The sequence below is a fragment of the Gobius niger genome (genome assembly GCF_951799975.1).
Source record: "Gobius niger genome assembly, chromosome: 4".
Taxonomy (NCBI): Eukaryota; Metazoa; Chordata; class Actinopteri; order Gobiiformes; family Gobiidae; genus Gobius; species Gobius niger.
In genome coordinates, this window is record NC_136855.1 from 12,512,348 (window position 1) to 12,528,953 (window position 16,606).

General features: G+C 40.4%; 1 protein-coding gene across 1 annotated transcript; it reads left to right on the forward strand.

Annotated features, from left to right (window-relative positions):
* Window positions 1–2,384: 2,384 nt before the first annotated feature.
* vegfd (vascular endothelial growth factor D) lies at window positions 2,385–12,984 on the forward strand (the record flags this gene model as incomplete). Its single annotated transcript, XM_079555530.1, has 8 exons — window positions 2,385–2,679; window positions 6,948–7,158; window positions 8,009–8,129; window positions 8,294–8,363; window positions 9,351–9,478; window positions 9,636–9,742; window positions 11,479–11,647; window positions 12,966–12,984. Exons 1-8 carry the CDS (start codon window positions 2,569–2,571, stop codon window positions 12,982–12,984), a joined length of 936 nt encoding a protein of 311 aa, XP_079411656.1. The 5' UTR covers window positions 2,385–2,568.
* Window positions 12,985–16,606: the final 3,622 nt, after the last annotated feature.

Sequence of the window (16,606 nt, forward strand, 5' to 3'; positions counted from 1 at the left end):
AAATAAACAATCCTTCACTGAGGCCGTGCTTTAAAAATGTACCTTTCGATTTAAGCATCAGATTGAAAACTACATTTAAGCCAGAGTGATTTGGTTTCATTACATAAAATGAAAAACGCTCATAGCAGACGTTAATTTTGTTTTTGTTTTCAATATGAATGTTGACTGAACGGATGATGCACGGATTCTTCTCAAACCTGAGGAAATGTTCTCACCATTTCCGCCAAAACAGTTTTACTACGTTTAACGCTGTTTCTTTCAGGAACATCACAGACACAAATGTTTGATGCTCGGTAACTCTCTAGACTCTGCGGATTCAGGAAATGTATCAGTACTTAGCGTAAGGCCTCACTGTGAGCCACAAAGTAAAAGAATGTCCACTTCATATGGAAGTGTGAAATAAGCCTCGACTTAACTTATCAGACACGTCAATACTTATATAGTATCATGTAAATAGTGCATTAACTTCATGTGTTTGAAAGTAGCAGTAGCTATGCAGCCAGTTTATTGGTTTACAGTTAAAATTAAGTTTACTTTTTGTTTATTAGTTACACATCTTGAGTTGTGTATTTTCTAGAAAAGTTTACATTATTTTTGGTTTCTTAAGCATGTTTTCTTTTTATAATATATTCTTCTATATGCTTAGTTAATTCAAATTAATTTCCTTCTAGTTTTTTTTGTTTAGTTATTCTATCATTGCACACCGAGTGGATATAGGGGAGTAACGCACACAGTCCAGCAGGCACCAGGGTGGGCTGATGGTTTTTTACCAGTAGAGTAGGAGAGGCAGCAAGTAGGCCTTGCATACGATACTTTGCTGTTTGCCATTAAATCTGGAAAATAAACCCTTTTTTGAAACTTGAAGTAGTGTTTGGACATTGCACTCTTTTGAATGCTCTTTTCTCTCTTCTCTCTTATTAAATAAACAGAACTTACTTATATATCCAGCCATGATCAATCATCACTTGTTTGCGGAAGTAATTGTTCTCAGTTCTTCTCAACTGATTTAAAGTTGTCATTTCCTTTTTTCCCCTACTTCTGCATATCATAGGACAAATCCTCACACAACCCCTGCAACAAGTACAGAATGCTGCTGCGCACTGACCGACAGGAACAAGGAGGAGGGAGCATATCACCCCTGTGCTGGCCTCACCACATTGGCTCCCTGTCAGCTATGACATGAATATCTTGATGCTTGTTACTAGTGCTTTGGGCTGCTTTGTAACTATGCTGTGTAGAAATAAAGTTGTCATTGGCATCAGCATATTACTGCAACTATATGTCTAGGGCTAATCAAATAGTCCATAACTAATCGATTATTGAAATAGGAGACTGTCGGCACCCCTGGTGTTTGTTGTAATCCCTGAATTGCGGCCATATTTGCTGAAACAGCGCCCCCCAGCTCCCAATGAATGTATGTACGTTTATTTAACCCAATTCAGAAATGACTTTATTCTTCGGAGTGTATCTGACCAACTGCGATGACGATTCCAAAACTCAAACGCAAAAATGCATCACAAAATAAGCCCTCCATGTGCAATATGTGAGGACAAAAAGTAGCCCCAGATCTTCAGCCCTGTGCACTGGAACGAGCTGTGCCAAATGCTCTCCATATACGCACGCTCTGCGTCATTACGCATCTATCCTCAACCACAGCAGCAGCGTTTACAACTCACCACTCTCATATCATATTATATGGGTTGGCTGGGTTGTCGCCATTTACTCACAACAACAGCGATACCAAGGTGTTCCTGAGAGGAGAGAGGAGAGAAGCTACTCATAAAGGAGAGTGTTTCATAAAACATGCAATATCTCAGTTTATTTGATCAAAACTAGCCTGTGTTTAGCTTAGAGTTCTAAGGAACTGAGGCCCGTAGAATGAAACTCAATTAAACCTCAACCATTAAACCTCAACCATTAAACCTCAACCATTTTTTAAAAAGTGATCGAGCTCTTCACCTGCGAAGAGCTTAGAGTCTCGTCTTTCAAACGAGCCACAGCATGTGTCCATAGCTATAACATAGAATACGCTGTGGTGCTACAAATATCATGAAAAATGGTCTGGATTGTTGGCACTGTACACCTAAATCCCCAAAACAGCGCAGCACTCAATGTGTTAAAACACACCGTATTCAAATAAATTTAGATTTCTCTTCTTTTTTTTCTTTTTTTTACAGTAAGTGCAATGACATGTGCTTTTTTTCTCAATATGAGTGTAAAAATACATGATGATGATGCACTTTCTTGAGCCAAATTGTCAGCGTGTCCCTGTAGCCTAATTGAACCCATCCGGACACATGTTGTAAAAGTCATTCCTTAAAGACCTCCTCCTCCTCCATGTGGCCCCTGGGCTGCCGGGACGTCCCACGCAGGTCGCCGTCTGACACTGCACCGCACAGCTGGACCGTCAAAAGTCTGGACATCAGAGCGGGGCATAGAGCGAGCGCATGTGTGTGTGGTCCCGACGAAACTGTCAGCTGCTCTTGGGCGACTCCAGGGGTTGGACGGTTTTGCGACTCGAGGAGAAACAGGGAAAAGAAGACTGGAAAAAGCACATAGTTGCACAAAATGATGGGTTTAAAGAAGTCTCTGTGGAGGATTTCCTGTCTGTTGTGTTTGGTGGTGGAGCTGAGCTGGATTAACAGTGGATACAGCATGCACCGGGACGCAGGAAGCAGGGTAAGGGATGACCGTTAAATGACAATATTTCAATGTAAATGATCTCACTCACTGGAGCGGATGGTGTTAGATTTGAACTGTCCCATATTAATTGTAGTGTAATGTCAGGAAATAACTGATTAGACTATCAAAATGTGCATGGGAGATTGAAACTGTTTTTCCCATTGTTTATCTATGGATTTAACAAGATATTCCATCACACTTTCTGCAATAAACAACAAAACAAACCCCCTAAACCTCTTTCCATAAGTCGGATGTTTAGGAATATAGGCCATGTCTGCGCATAGAAGGCTTATTTCTGTATGAAAGCCACACTTCTTCATTTACAGTATGTCAGTGATCTACAGCTAACGTTCAAAAAGGGAAATCTCAAAATATGTTTATTTTCCCACCATTCACCTTCAGCATCTGAGGGCCAACCAGTGCTTGTTTGTTTTGGCAGATAATGAGCAGATGTGAATATACTGAACTTTTGCAGAACAGATTTAAAATTCTGAAAAAATACCAACTCCAGTTCTTCACTTATCCAACAACTTCACCTATTACTTTCTCAAATATGGGCTCCATGCCATTTACCATTGCATCCCTTTCTGACGCATAGCACTTACACAATCTTTGCAGCACACTTGATAATATCTATGTCAGATGATACTAACATGTCATTACAAAACTGTTCAACAACTCAATCTGCTCGTTCACTATGTTAGAGAATTTACAATCCTGAATGTATTGTTCTTTCTTTTATTTTGCTGCAAAAGGCTGGAGTTAACTGCTTTTCCGTCTTTTCCCGTTTTCCCGTCATACATATTAGTTACTGAAACATAATATTTGAATGAATGATAAAATAAAGTGTTTTTTTAGTCTTTATTTATAGTTGCTGCCGTTGGTATTATTATTATTATTGATATGATTTTTCAACTTATCATAGCCCAACTTTCCGCTTTCCAGTCTATCGGCGACTTGTGCTTCTACTTATCCTTGAGGAGCGCCATGGATCGTTAGTTGTCTGGATGCGGTTTCGTTATTTTACTGCTTCTCCTCCTGTTTCCCACCCTTCCCTTTGTGCTTCTTTCTTGTTGCATAACATTGCACTTTAACAAGTTTTCCCATGACCGATTGTGGCTTGGTGGTTTGGACGTCCCTCATGTTCATTTCAGTGTCATTGTTCAATTTTTATTTTCTCAAAATTCCCTTTTTCCCCTTAACCATTCGCTCCACATGGGGACACACGGGGTTCATTTCTAGAGACTTTAGACGTGCCTGAACCGGACACTTGTTCATACATCGCAGCAGTGGTTTCATAAGAGCTATTAATCTTTTTTGTCTGTCTTTGGTGGAAATTGTACCCCGAAGAGTTTTTGAGGACTGTACTTTTTATTCTTTTCAGAGATGCAGCTACACTCATATCCCGGGCACAGACTTCAGGCGCATCTTCCAAGTCAATTGAGTCGAACATCAAACTGAGGACTTGGGACTTGACTTGGACCTTGACTGAAACCTCTGTAGCTTTTGAGGTTTTGAGTTCATATTGAAATGCTAGGAAGGTCCATAGAGCGGATGGACACTGCTGGGAAAACTCTTGGCCCAAAGTTGTGACTTGAGTTATGGGTCAGTTGTTCCCAATTTGTCTTGACTCATACGTTTATCATCCAGACACCTCCATTACCTCAACCATTTTTTACAAAGTGATCAAGTAAACTCATTATTCAGTATTGTGTTCGAAATTTAGCTAAAATACTCCAAAAGCATTAGGACTTGGACTTGCACATTCAGGACTTGGATTTGGACTTGCATTGGATTTTGACACCGTCCCAAAGTGACTCAAACTACTCAAAAAACCCAGATTTGACTCTAGGACATTGGAGTAAAAGAAAAATCATATCAACTTCATTGTGCCCGTTGCTAAATGGTTAGTGGGGTCAGCTCTTTTCCCTATAGGACCCACGCCTCAGATGCCAAAGGTGTCTGTGTTCCCTCCGGTTAAGGTTAGGGGTTAAGATTAGTTTAAAAATGACAACAACAGTGTCATTTGGAGAAAGAGTATTGTACTTTTAAACCTTTTTTCTTTGCTTAGCTCTGTTTCTCATCAGTGGATTTTTCGAAAGTAGCAAATGGGGAACTCCCTGTTCCTTCCCCTGCTGTTTCTGCGGAAGAGTTGAAAGTTGTCAGTGATCCGCCCTGCTTCTGCTCCGCCCCTGTGCTGTCGACATTACAGAGAGATCGCACTATTAACACGAAACAAAAATACATCAAACAAATGTGGTGGGGACATGTTTATGCCACTTTTCTTCCATGTACTGTTTGAGTAAAAAGCGTCAGAATTAGCTCGAACAATTATTTCTTTGTTGCAGTCTAAGTACCTAGTTTACCTTAATAAATCCTTTCCGTAGTCTCTCTGGAGGTAATACAAGTGTTAGTGGGATGATTGGGGCGTCTTTCATCTCCCCCGGTGTCTCTGGTCCGAAAACCACAATTGCAACTTCACTGCCTACGTGTATCTTTCCACATACGGGCGCGTATCAGCCGATTGGCTGTTTCACCCGCTTTGTCGAGCTTTTCCATATCAAAGGCCAGTGCCAAACCGGTCTGACCAGGTGTAGGTTTTGGGACCAACCTCTGGCTGTGGCTAAAGGGCGCTAACCCGTGACAGATGTGACGTGAATAGACTCTGGCCCCTGATTGGCAACGAGAGAGTGGACAGTCCTCACTATTGACACACAGGTCATACGGATTTAATATTTTACAACATCACCACTGTTCTAAAAGGGGATTTTGCCGATATTACCATTTAGCTTTGTTAGCGCAGCTTTAGCTTGTGCTAGCATAATATTTGCATGTAGCTTACCTTCATAGTTCGTATTTAGTGGTTTCTTTTCTATTTTAATACATGGCACCTCTGAATGATTCCATAACTCCCACCAGAAGGCAGCATTTGTCCACATTTGTACTTATCGCGGCTTACAAAACTTAGAATGACGATCTGTACAGCGTGCTCCTCTGCGGGGGCGACTCCCACAACAAATGTGTGTGTGTGTGCGGTGGAAACAGAAGGTTTGCGGGGTAGAGTCAATACGTGCACGTAGATCGTGGCGTGCGCGGTCGGGTCACGCTATGTGGAACGACGGCTAAATGGAATCACGAAGAAGAAGCTAACACTCTAACGGGCAAAGCTAACTGCGGGCTAGCGCCACTTAAGCAGTATTCACAAAAACGCAACATGCTACAACACCTGCAGTGGCGCTTATGGCCTCTAGGAGCATGAGTTACTTAGTGCTACTTTAAAAGGCTATTTGCATTAGTAGAAAATTTATGCAAAACACAGAAAATGTTTTTTGTTGCACCACCTTTAGCTTTGATTCGCGGCAACTCATTTGGCATGGCGACAATAAGTTGCATTAATGACATCTTTCTATTGATGATGGGAGAGTGTGATCACTGCTCAAGGCCTTCTCCAGCACATCCCAAAGATTCTCAATGGAGTTAAGATCTGGACTCTGTGACGGCCGATCCATGTGTGTTAATGTCTCACGCTCCCTGTTCCACTCTTTCACACTAATCCCCACAATAACATGTTTAAATATTGCACTGACTCAGGGTGCCCCCATAGATAGGAAAACTTAATTTCAAGGGCCTTTTTCTAAAAATGCATTTTTCTCTCATTGTGGCGACAATATCTCCACGTCAGTAAGCACCTAAAGACTTCAGATTTTCCAGCCTTGGACTGAACAATATTTTAAAGATTTTTTCAGAGGTATTCATCTAATTCTTAACCTGACTTATTGAGTCTTGAATGTCAAAAATTAAGGTGAAAATTAAATTTGTACAGATTTCTTCACTGAAAAACAAACCGAAACAAAATATCCAAAATCCCGTCTGAAAAAGTCTTGGCAACTCATTTATAAATAAAATAAAACCATACATTTGAATGTTGCTCAATTCTTTATTCAGACACCACTTTTGAAGACTCCATGTAGTGTATTGGCCAAGAGCACAATAGCAGAAAAAACTGTAGGAAATAGTAGATATAAAAACCTCTCCCTCGCCTTCTGAAAGTCTCCACTGCATGAAAAGAAGAAGCATGATTTATAGTGGTATAGTCCGTACAGGAGAGAGATGCAGATAGTTTGCTGCTTATCTGTCCACCTGCCTCAAGCCACCTTTGCTTTTCATTTTGATCTCGTGGTTTCCCCATCACTGAGGCGTCTCTCTGAGTATGGTTGTACTTATGTAGGTTATGGCATGCAGTACTTTCACAATCTTGTTTGCAGGTGCTGAAGCAGTGGGAGCGGAGGGTGCGCGCTGCCTCCAGCCTGGACGAGCTGCTGCATTTGGCCGATTTCCCCGACTGGAAACTGTGGAAGTGTCGATTAAAACTGCAGCAAAAAGAGTCTCAAAACGAGACGCCCTCGTCCCAAAGCACAGGGTCCCACCGCTCGACGCGATACGCCGCCGAGTCCTACAGCCTGGAGATACTCAAAGGTCCAAAAACTCACAGATTTGGCAAAAGAAATTCAAACTAAAATCTCAAAGTATTACAAGTCAAAGAACAAATCATTTTAAGTGATATCAATGCAGTTTCATACAATTGAAGATTGCACTCAGATTGACCTCAGGAGGTGCACGAGGTCTTTACATCTGCACACTGCCACCTACTGTTCAAGTGTGTTCACAGCATGGCTTTTAGGAGTAAAACAAAACAAAAAAAGTTTTTATTTTGCTTTGGCACTTTCATGGAAACAGTATATTTGTATTATTTAGAGGTCGACCGATATTTGGGTGTTTTACAATGTCGGCTGATATAATGCAGATAAAAGGCTGAAATCTCCAGAACCAAAAATGAGACTTCCCGCCATTTCCCACGCCTCGGGGGAACTGAGAAACACTGCAATGAAGATCGGTTGCAGGTTTGAACACCACAGAGGCTCTGAATGTACGTTTTATGTTCCAGACTTTTGTATTTAATTTCAGAACCATAAGAGTCACCGTTTTTTGTTGTTTTTTTTATCTGCAGATTTTTGTCTTCAAAATGAGCTCCCTCTGAAGCATCTACTGAACATGAATGTCCTGAATAAATCAGCTCTCTGCCCTGCCTGTTTAATGTGTCAACACTGACACATTATACAGTTTAGAAGCAAAGACATTTGGAAAAATATCAACCAAAAAGCCTTAGAAAAACCCATATCGGTCGTCAAAAGTATAGTGGAGTAAAAGTGGGATCTCAACAAAAACACGACTCACGTTAAATACACATAGGGTCAATTTACTTAATTCTTGGCCGTCTCTGCATTCTACATTTCTCTCTTTGACTTGTGTGTTTGTTCCTCTCCAGCGGTGGACGAGGAGTGGCAGAGGACTCAGTGCATGCCCAGGGAGACGTGTGTGGACGTGGCCAAAGAGCTCGGCACAGACCCCTCTGTGTTTTTCAAACCTCCGTGCGTCTCCATACACAGGTCTGTGTTTGAGTTATCATCCTTCAATATCCGGGGGTCAGAAGGGTCAGGAGCAGCGGGAAACCGATGTGAACTGCTTGACCTAACGGACATGCACTCTGTGTCTCATGTTGTTTTTACTGCGGATAACTGTGTATTGTTTGTTTCATGTTATTATTGTGCAGGTGCAGTGGCTGCTGTAACCAGGAGGGAGTCACCTGCAGAAACATCACCACTGTCTACGTCAATAAAACCGTGAGTACCTCGGGGTTTTGGGACAGCAGGCGATTCAAGGCGAAATCTGTGCGAATGAAAATCACTTCGGGAATAGCGAGTTTCCCAACTTTCAGGGCATTGTCCCATTTCACTATTCACCTTATTCCATCTAAACACCGCCAAACATGAGCAGACAGTTACCCCCACTCATCGAGGCTTCTTCCCTGTTATGATTGCCTCGTTTTTGTCAAAGAAAAATGTTGCAAAAAGCAATGAAAATGTGAGAGAAAAATCAATGAAAATGTGGCAAATAAATCTTAAAAAATGTGGCAAATAATCAATGAAAATGTGGCAAATAATCAATGAAAATATGGCAAATAATCAATGAAAATGTGGGGGAAAAATCAATGAAACTTTGGCAAAAAATCAATGAAAATGTGACCAAAAAATCTGTGAAAACATGAGAGAAAAATCAATGAAAATGTGGAAAAAAACAATGAAAATGTGATGAAAAACTGATTTTTAAAAAATATATAGCAAAAAATGTGACATAAATGCAACAAAAAAGTAAAGAAACTGTGACAGGTGATGAAAACGTGATGAAAATATGATGAAAAAGTGACACAAATTTGACCAAAAAAAAATGAACACAAAGATGATAACACATGATAACACAAACAAGGAAGACGCTTAGATGAGTTTTGCAAGCCTTAGCTTTCAAATGAGTCCAGTCGAGATTTGGGTCAAAGTGGAGAAAATGTGCTCAGTTAAGTTGGGGATTGGGGGTTAATGGTGAGTGATATAGTTTTGTCATTCTAAGTTTAGTTTAAATCCGTGCCTTTACAGAACAGTACAGTGAGGATCAGTGAGGCGCTTCGTCAACCCACACAGCTATAGCAACAAGAAGGAATCTACGCTCTGCACTTCAGAGTGATGAACACACTGTCGGGAATCTGGAGACTATTTTTAAAGCCTTCGCACCTTTCGCACCTTGCTTTCCTCTTCATGTGCCTTTTGCATCTCCAGGTGCTCAGTGTGATCCCATTCAAGTTTGTCCCGGAGCCAGTGCTGATCAAAGTAGCGAATCACACAGAGTGCAGGTGTCAGGAGCCTGCCATCATCCGCCGCAACGCGCAGCCCGACGGGGGCACCAGGTGAGCCATTACACCTGCTATATTTATCTTTATACCTACACTTCCCCGACACACACACACACAATATAGACTTGGATCAGGCAACAGGTACAAACACAAATCTCACAATCAGCCCAGGCAGTACATATTGTTTCAAATTTGTTCTCTCCTCTGGCAGCTGTTACCCCGTCGAGCCGCAGGACTCGAAGCGGCTGTGCGCCAGCGGCCTGATCTGGGACTGTTCGGCCGATAGGTGCATCCCCTACCCCTCCTCATCCGCTCCAGGTTCATTCACACGCACTCACGGTTCACTATGGCACTCGAGTCATGAGTCACAGTAATGACAATGTAACAGTGAGGGGATGACGGTATCGGAGCTGATATCGGGTATCGATTCCATGCTGAATCGATTTTGACGCTCCGAACCAGAAGAATTCAGTGAACTTTATGTAAGTTGTTTGCATTAACCTCTTAACCCCCACCTGAACCGAGCACATTTTTTACCCAAATCTAAATGGTCAAAATAGCAACAAAAACGAGATGAAGGTGAGGATGAAAAGTCAACAAAAGACTGACAAAAACGTGACAAAAAGACAACCTATGAATTGACAGTTGATGTTGATGTTGAAGTGATAAAAAAAAAAAGCAATGAGAAAGTGACAAATATGTGTGACGAAAAAGCAACAAAAAAGCCACAATAGAGCAACGACAGAGTAACAGAAAAGTAGCAAAAATGCAACAAAAAGCAGTCAAAATAAATGTCAAAAGAGTGACTACAACACAGCGACAATGCAAGGAGAAAGATCAGGTTAAATGATTAGATTTTAAATTAGGCATTACACTTAAATCTGAACTGGTGAATATTGGTGAAGGCAGGGGTCAAGAGGTTAATAGGCTACAGCTTATTATGCAAGGAAGGTTTGTTTTTTTCATTCTTCATTTTTTTTTGCAAGAAAGGATTAAGACTATGCTGATCTCACAATGGAGAAAAGAGGAGCCTTCACTTTTAAGGAAGTCTCTTGGTATCGGTTACGATTGCCATCTGCAGTCACTGCTGCCCACAACATAACTGTTGATATTTCACACAAAAAAGCACACACAAAAAACAAGACAAGTATCTTACTGTTTTAGCACCCAAACTGCCTTTTCTACAAATGCATTTAGTTGATAAAAGCTGATACTATTAAAATAACTAAAAAGGTATTGTAAACCCTAAGGAGTGTGTGAGGGCGTTTCATAAAAATGGTTTGTTTTAAAGGACGTCCAATGTCAGAAAAAAAGTGTCTGAATCTCAAACACAAGGAATTAGAAGCAACATTCAGAGAGACACAAGGTCGAGTTACATGTTATTATTATGTATAGTATAAAAATAGACATTTTACACTTTAGCCCACGACTATAGATGTGTGTTACTGTACATGCAAGCTCAGCATGAATCTTAAAGCGATAGTCTGGAAGTCTAAATGTTTTACACATTTTATAAAATCTGCCAAATGGGCCACCTGGTCTTGCATGTTTATGTAAACTAAGCAATTACATATATATTCTTTTTTTTGTGTGTAAAGTCCCTCCTTCCCGGATCTCAGCAACTAATCAGAGTCTAGTATCCTCCAGCGTTGACCAGTGAGACAATCTTTTCCTGTGAACCAATCTGTCAGGTCCAATCAGGAGGGAGGGGGAGGAGCTTGATCATTTACTTTTGAAAATTCTGTTACTGCTCTCCTCGTTTTGCAAACTAAGAAGGGCTCTCTGGTTAAAGAGGGGAGGAATTTGATTGTTTACTTTAGAATTTCAATGCATCTCTCCTCGCTTTGCAAACTTACAGACTATCACTTTAATTGTAATTGTATCTTCGTCCATTTTTGAACATTTATAAAGATGTTTAGGGATATTTCAGGTCATTTTCCAGGATACAGTAAGGGGCTAACCTCTATAGCTCTAAAGAGTTGTTTGTAAAATTAAAAAAATGCTTCCTGAAGTTCCCTGCAGTTAATCATGACGCTCCTGCTCTCTTCCCCCAGAGTTTGCAGTGGGCTCGTGGCTGCCGGACTGTGAGATCGATGTGGACCGTTGCGAGTGCGTCCCGGAGCGACCGGAGCCCACAGCTCAACCCAGAGTGGAGCCGCGCTGCCCCCTCAACGCCTCGTCCTGCGCTCAGAGGATCCAGCGCTTTGACCCACTGTCCTGCAGGTGAGACACGCGCTCTGGAGAACTGGACGTTATGTGTTCTCAATGTTCATGTTACTCCAGGTTGATAATTATGTTTTTTCTGCTTTTTAATCATTATGAAGATTTAAAAAAATAAATAATATGTGGTTGAATCTCAAACACAAAGAACAAGATGCATCATTCAGAAAGGTTGCAGAAAGACACAAGGTTGATGTTTGTATGAGTCCGGCAGGTAAACAGGAAAACCTTGTGTCGACATCAAATCAAACAATATCTTTGACGTGAACCCATAAAAGACCAAGGACTGACATGAAAAACATCATTCACCGTATAATTATCCTTCCTGAGCAGGTGCGTTTTCACCGCTTTTTTGTAGCTTTTTTATCATTTTTTCGTCGCTTTTTATTGTGGTATTGTTACTTTTCCGGTACATTTTTCTTAATCGTTTTTGTTGCTTTTTCGTCCTGTTTTAGTTGTGTTTTTGGCGCTCTTCCTTATGTTGATGCTTTTCTCAAAAAGCCTTTAGATTTGGGTAAAGCCAAACTGGAGAAAATGTGCTGGGTTAAAGTAGGGGTTAAGCGGTCAATGTATTTTAGCAGTCATCATGTTAATATACTGCCCCCTAGTGGCTGAAACATAAAAACATTGCAGTCCCATTGACAGAGATCAGGAGGAGCGGACATGTTGTTTGTGCCAGTTAAATGATGGTGAAAATGAGCTGCATATTTAGTTTGATGTAGCTGTGCATTTGTTTGCGATGTCAGATGAGGACAAGCTGAAGTATTTGTTCAAGAATAAGCCATTTTACTTTGCTCTGTTTTTGTGAAGTGCAGGCTTTGACCTAAGAGGACACTCTTTTATATTTAGACGTTTGCCTACTGTTCATTTCTGTGTCTAATAAGCCCATGCCGGGACTAAATAAAGTAAACTGACCCATTAAATTATGTCATGAAAGTGCTACCATTGTACCGTTGTTACCAATGTTCTTAGCTTCTTCTCAAAATGTAGGGCACAGTTATATGGCCCATGCTGCTGCACTTTCATATAATCTACCATTCATTGATGAAAAAAGTGTTTTGATTGAATTTGTTTTTAGTTAAAAACAAGATGAAAGAGGGTTAACAGCGGACACAAATAGAGCTGGACATTCTTATATCAAAATGTTCTTATATCACATTTTGGGCACATTTCTGCCGTTTTACAAAAGGACAGTTAAATTATCATTGTCAAAAAAGACAACAAAAAATGTGTTTTTGTCAATATTTCAAGGTTTTATCTTCTATGTCTGTAATAGTCTCTCTCTCTCTCTCTCTCTCTCTCTCTCTCTCTCTCTGTGCAGATGCAAATGGCCGAAGTAAAGCGACACTGCTCGTGCATCGACCGGACTGTAATTTATTCACTGGACTATTTATAAAAAAACAAAACAAATGGAGATAATATTAATCACGTGACCATGTTTAGTGATTTTTAACATGCTTTCCCTGTTTCTAAATCAAACTGTAAAACTGAGTACGCCGTTTTTGCACTAAATATGTAGGTTTTAATAAAAGGATATTTTTTATAATTTCAAATCTTCTTGTGTGCATTGTGTGGGATCAAGGGAGTTTGTTTTCCTTCGTCACCTGTCGATTCTGCTGACGAGTCCAGATCTTAACCCCATCGAGAATCTTTACACAAGGTCTTGGTGGAACATTAATGAACAACAATGCCACAGTGAATCGTGTGGGCTGAAATCAGAGTGAAAGCAATGAAGTACTACAGCTAATAACCCCCAGTATGTTCAATAAAGCCCTTCAAACAGACAGACTTTGGGTCCTCAGGATCCTTTCAATCTAAAGGTCACAGAAGGAGATGACGCGTGAAGCTTATGCTATATTGATTTGCATGCGCTACTGTCAATATGTGATAGAAGTCGCTCAAATGAAACCGGAAAGACACATTTTCTGTTGTAAAAAATGCATGGATAGGCACAAATATTATGTTGCACAGGTGTCATTTGAAGTGCGAGTTGTTTTCTACCATTTTTGTAGCATAGAAGTAGCTCAGAGTGTACTTTGTACTATTTGAAAGTCCGTTTGCTTCTGTATGCTCTCCGTCTCGCCGTGATAGTTTTTGTACTTTGGTTCTGTCCTGCTATTTATGGTCATTAGGACCCATTTGTGTCTTTTACTGACATCTGTATCTTTTCTGAACTGAGTAATAGATCTCTTGAATGGACACTAGTTGATAAAAAATGTATGTGCAAGTAATGAGCAGGTCAAAAACAAACTGTGGGCTACTGCTGTTGAATTGCTTCAGAAAGTAGTGGGAGTGAATCACACAGGGGGAAAAACGTGATATTAGCGTATTTGACCTTTTGTGACCCAGTGGCTGTGTGGGTGGTTACTTTCCGTCACAGTGGCCTCTATGACCTGTCCGGTTTGAACTGAATCTGAACAAGCATCTGACTCAATGCTTTGCTGCACCATATCAGTGAGAGGTTAGCTGATCGATGGTGGTTATCACCAGTCATTCAGCACATAACGTGAAATACTCACCCTCTCAGAGGAGTGCAAAACCAAGATTTAAAAAAGAACTGTCAAAGGAGGTCAGGACTTCTCTCTCAGAAGTCACCAGCTGGTTATACTTCTTTGTAACTATGCAATGGCAATAAATCTTTGAGGCTATCTCTGCTGTTTTCTTTGGCTATATCCAAATATCTGTCCTCGCGTGATACGAAAGAGCCCAGTCTTAACACTCCAGGATCAATTGTTTTTTTTAGGATTTCTGGCAAAAGAAATTCAACCCAGAACTCATGGCCATATGTGAGAGTAGAACATATTGATCGACTTTGCCTTTCAGCTCCTTCTTCACCACAGCTGTAAGATGCTATGACTGCATCACTGGAGATACTGCACTGATCTATCAATCTCATGCTGCATCAATCCCTCAAGACCCTGAGATGCTCTTCTCCTCCCCTTCTTAAGGCAGGGACTCGCCACTGACCTGGAGGGCAAGTCTAGGTCCTCTCAAAAAAGTCTGCCTATTCTTTACATATTTCATTAGAAAGAACTGACTCGGAAATATAAGTAAACTGATTTGCGCAAGCTTAGCTGAAATAACCTTTAACCTTTCAACTCACACTTTGTGTTGAAAAAGCAAAGGGACATGATGATGTAGAGCCACAGTTCCCACAAAATCCATAGTTTATTCCAAACTGAATTAGGCTTTTCTGGAGTTTCCCAGAATAAAAAATAAATAAAACCATACATGTTAACAGGCTTGTATGTGGTGATCACAGTAAACTATATTTGACGCTTGAGTCATCTCTTGAACACATTATAACATTCAACAACAACAAACACTTTTATACTGCAATATTATTGTACAAAACACAAGACCACCAGAGGACGTCAGAATGCAGAGAGACTGGACAAAAAGCCATTTAAAACATATTCATATTTTTGTACAAAATGGAAACTGCATTTTTAATGGAGGATAAAAAAACAATAGCTCATTTAACAGCTTTGTGAAATTCACCAGAGGGGACCATTAGCTCAGTAGTATCTCAAACTTGTTTTTATTGTGAAATATTTCCAAGTAACCCCGCCTTCTAAGTGCCTGTGTACTACCAATGGTCCCCACACCCCTGGTTTGGGAATCATTGCACTTACTGACCAAATGAGCTCTGCTTTTTTTCTTTTTCCATTTTGTTTCCTTTTATCCTGAAAGAGCTTTTTCTTGCTTTTTTCCATAAGATATAACATACTGTACAGCACTCAATGACCAAAAACTGAGATGTACACAAAACATAGAGGACATCAAAGCTCTTGAATGTACAAAGGTGACGGTGATGTAACCGACCTGTAACATTAAGACTGCTTCGATCTTTTCACTGTTGGAGTCCTTTTCTTTGCTCTTGCACATCAATATGAGCACCACGCCACAATGTGTCAACAAATAAACAAACAAACTCACTTCATTTCAACCTTTCATCGCCCCTGCATCATTTCGATTGTTTGGCTCTGACTCGGTTTGTTGCAATATATACCGATCCATTTGAATGGGTTTAATTGATATGAATAAGATCTTTACTGTTTAGTGCCTGTCAGTACCAACTCCTGAGAACAGCCTGTTTTCAACCGAACAGAACAGGCTTGAAGAGGGTCGAGTGGTGCACCCGGGCATCCCATTAATACACTTAAACTGTAAATCAGGCTGTAATCAGGCTATAAGGACTGCTGATCTGGGTCAGTGTCATTTACGGGACAATTTGGGACAAAAGCCTGGACTGTCCAGACCCGTTTTTGTCCAAGTAGTAAAGCTAAAGCAACACAAGCGTATACATAAAACTCTCAGCAGATACACTTCAAAAATCCCTGCTAAAACCGCCAACGCCTTGTCCACATGCAGCAGGGTATAAATAAAACCACCCTACGTCTAGAGAAAAACAAGTTCAAAAACAAGAGAAAGACTCCATACAGACCTAACCACATAAATGCATTATCAAGTACATGAGTTGTTCAAATCTCACTGCACTTTCAGTTTTTGCAGCTGTATGAACTGGGATCCTAAGTGCACCATTATAGCGTTACATGCCTGCATAACAACTTTTTCCTTCTATAGCCACATTCACTGAAGTCCTCGTAAAGACAGGACTTCTGCATTTAGATCCACTGCACCACTTATCACTCGCTTTATATCACTTTATGCACCATATGTAAATCCAACCTGTTGTTCTATGTCAATTGTTGTCGTCTACCATATCTTACCTCTTATTTTTATCTTATTTATTTTAATATTCTTATGCATGCCCCTAAATCCTTATAGTTTAAAGTTTATACCTTATTATTATCTAAACTCTGTGTTATATGTTTTTTTATGTTTAGTGTTGCATGTCTCACTAAGAAAAAATCCTAGTTTGTGAACCTGTTTACACGCAATGGCAATAAAAAACGATTCTGATTCTGATTCTGAAGAAAGCCCTGACTTTACCAGGAC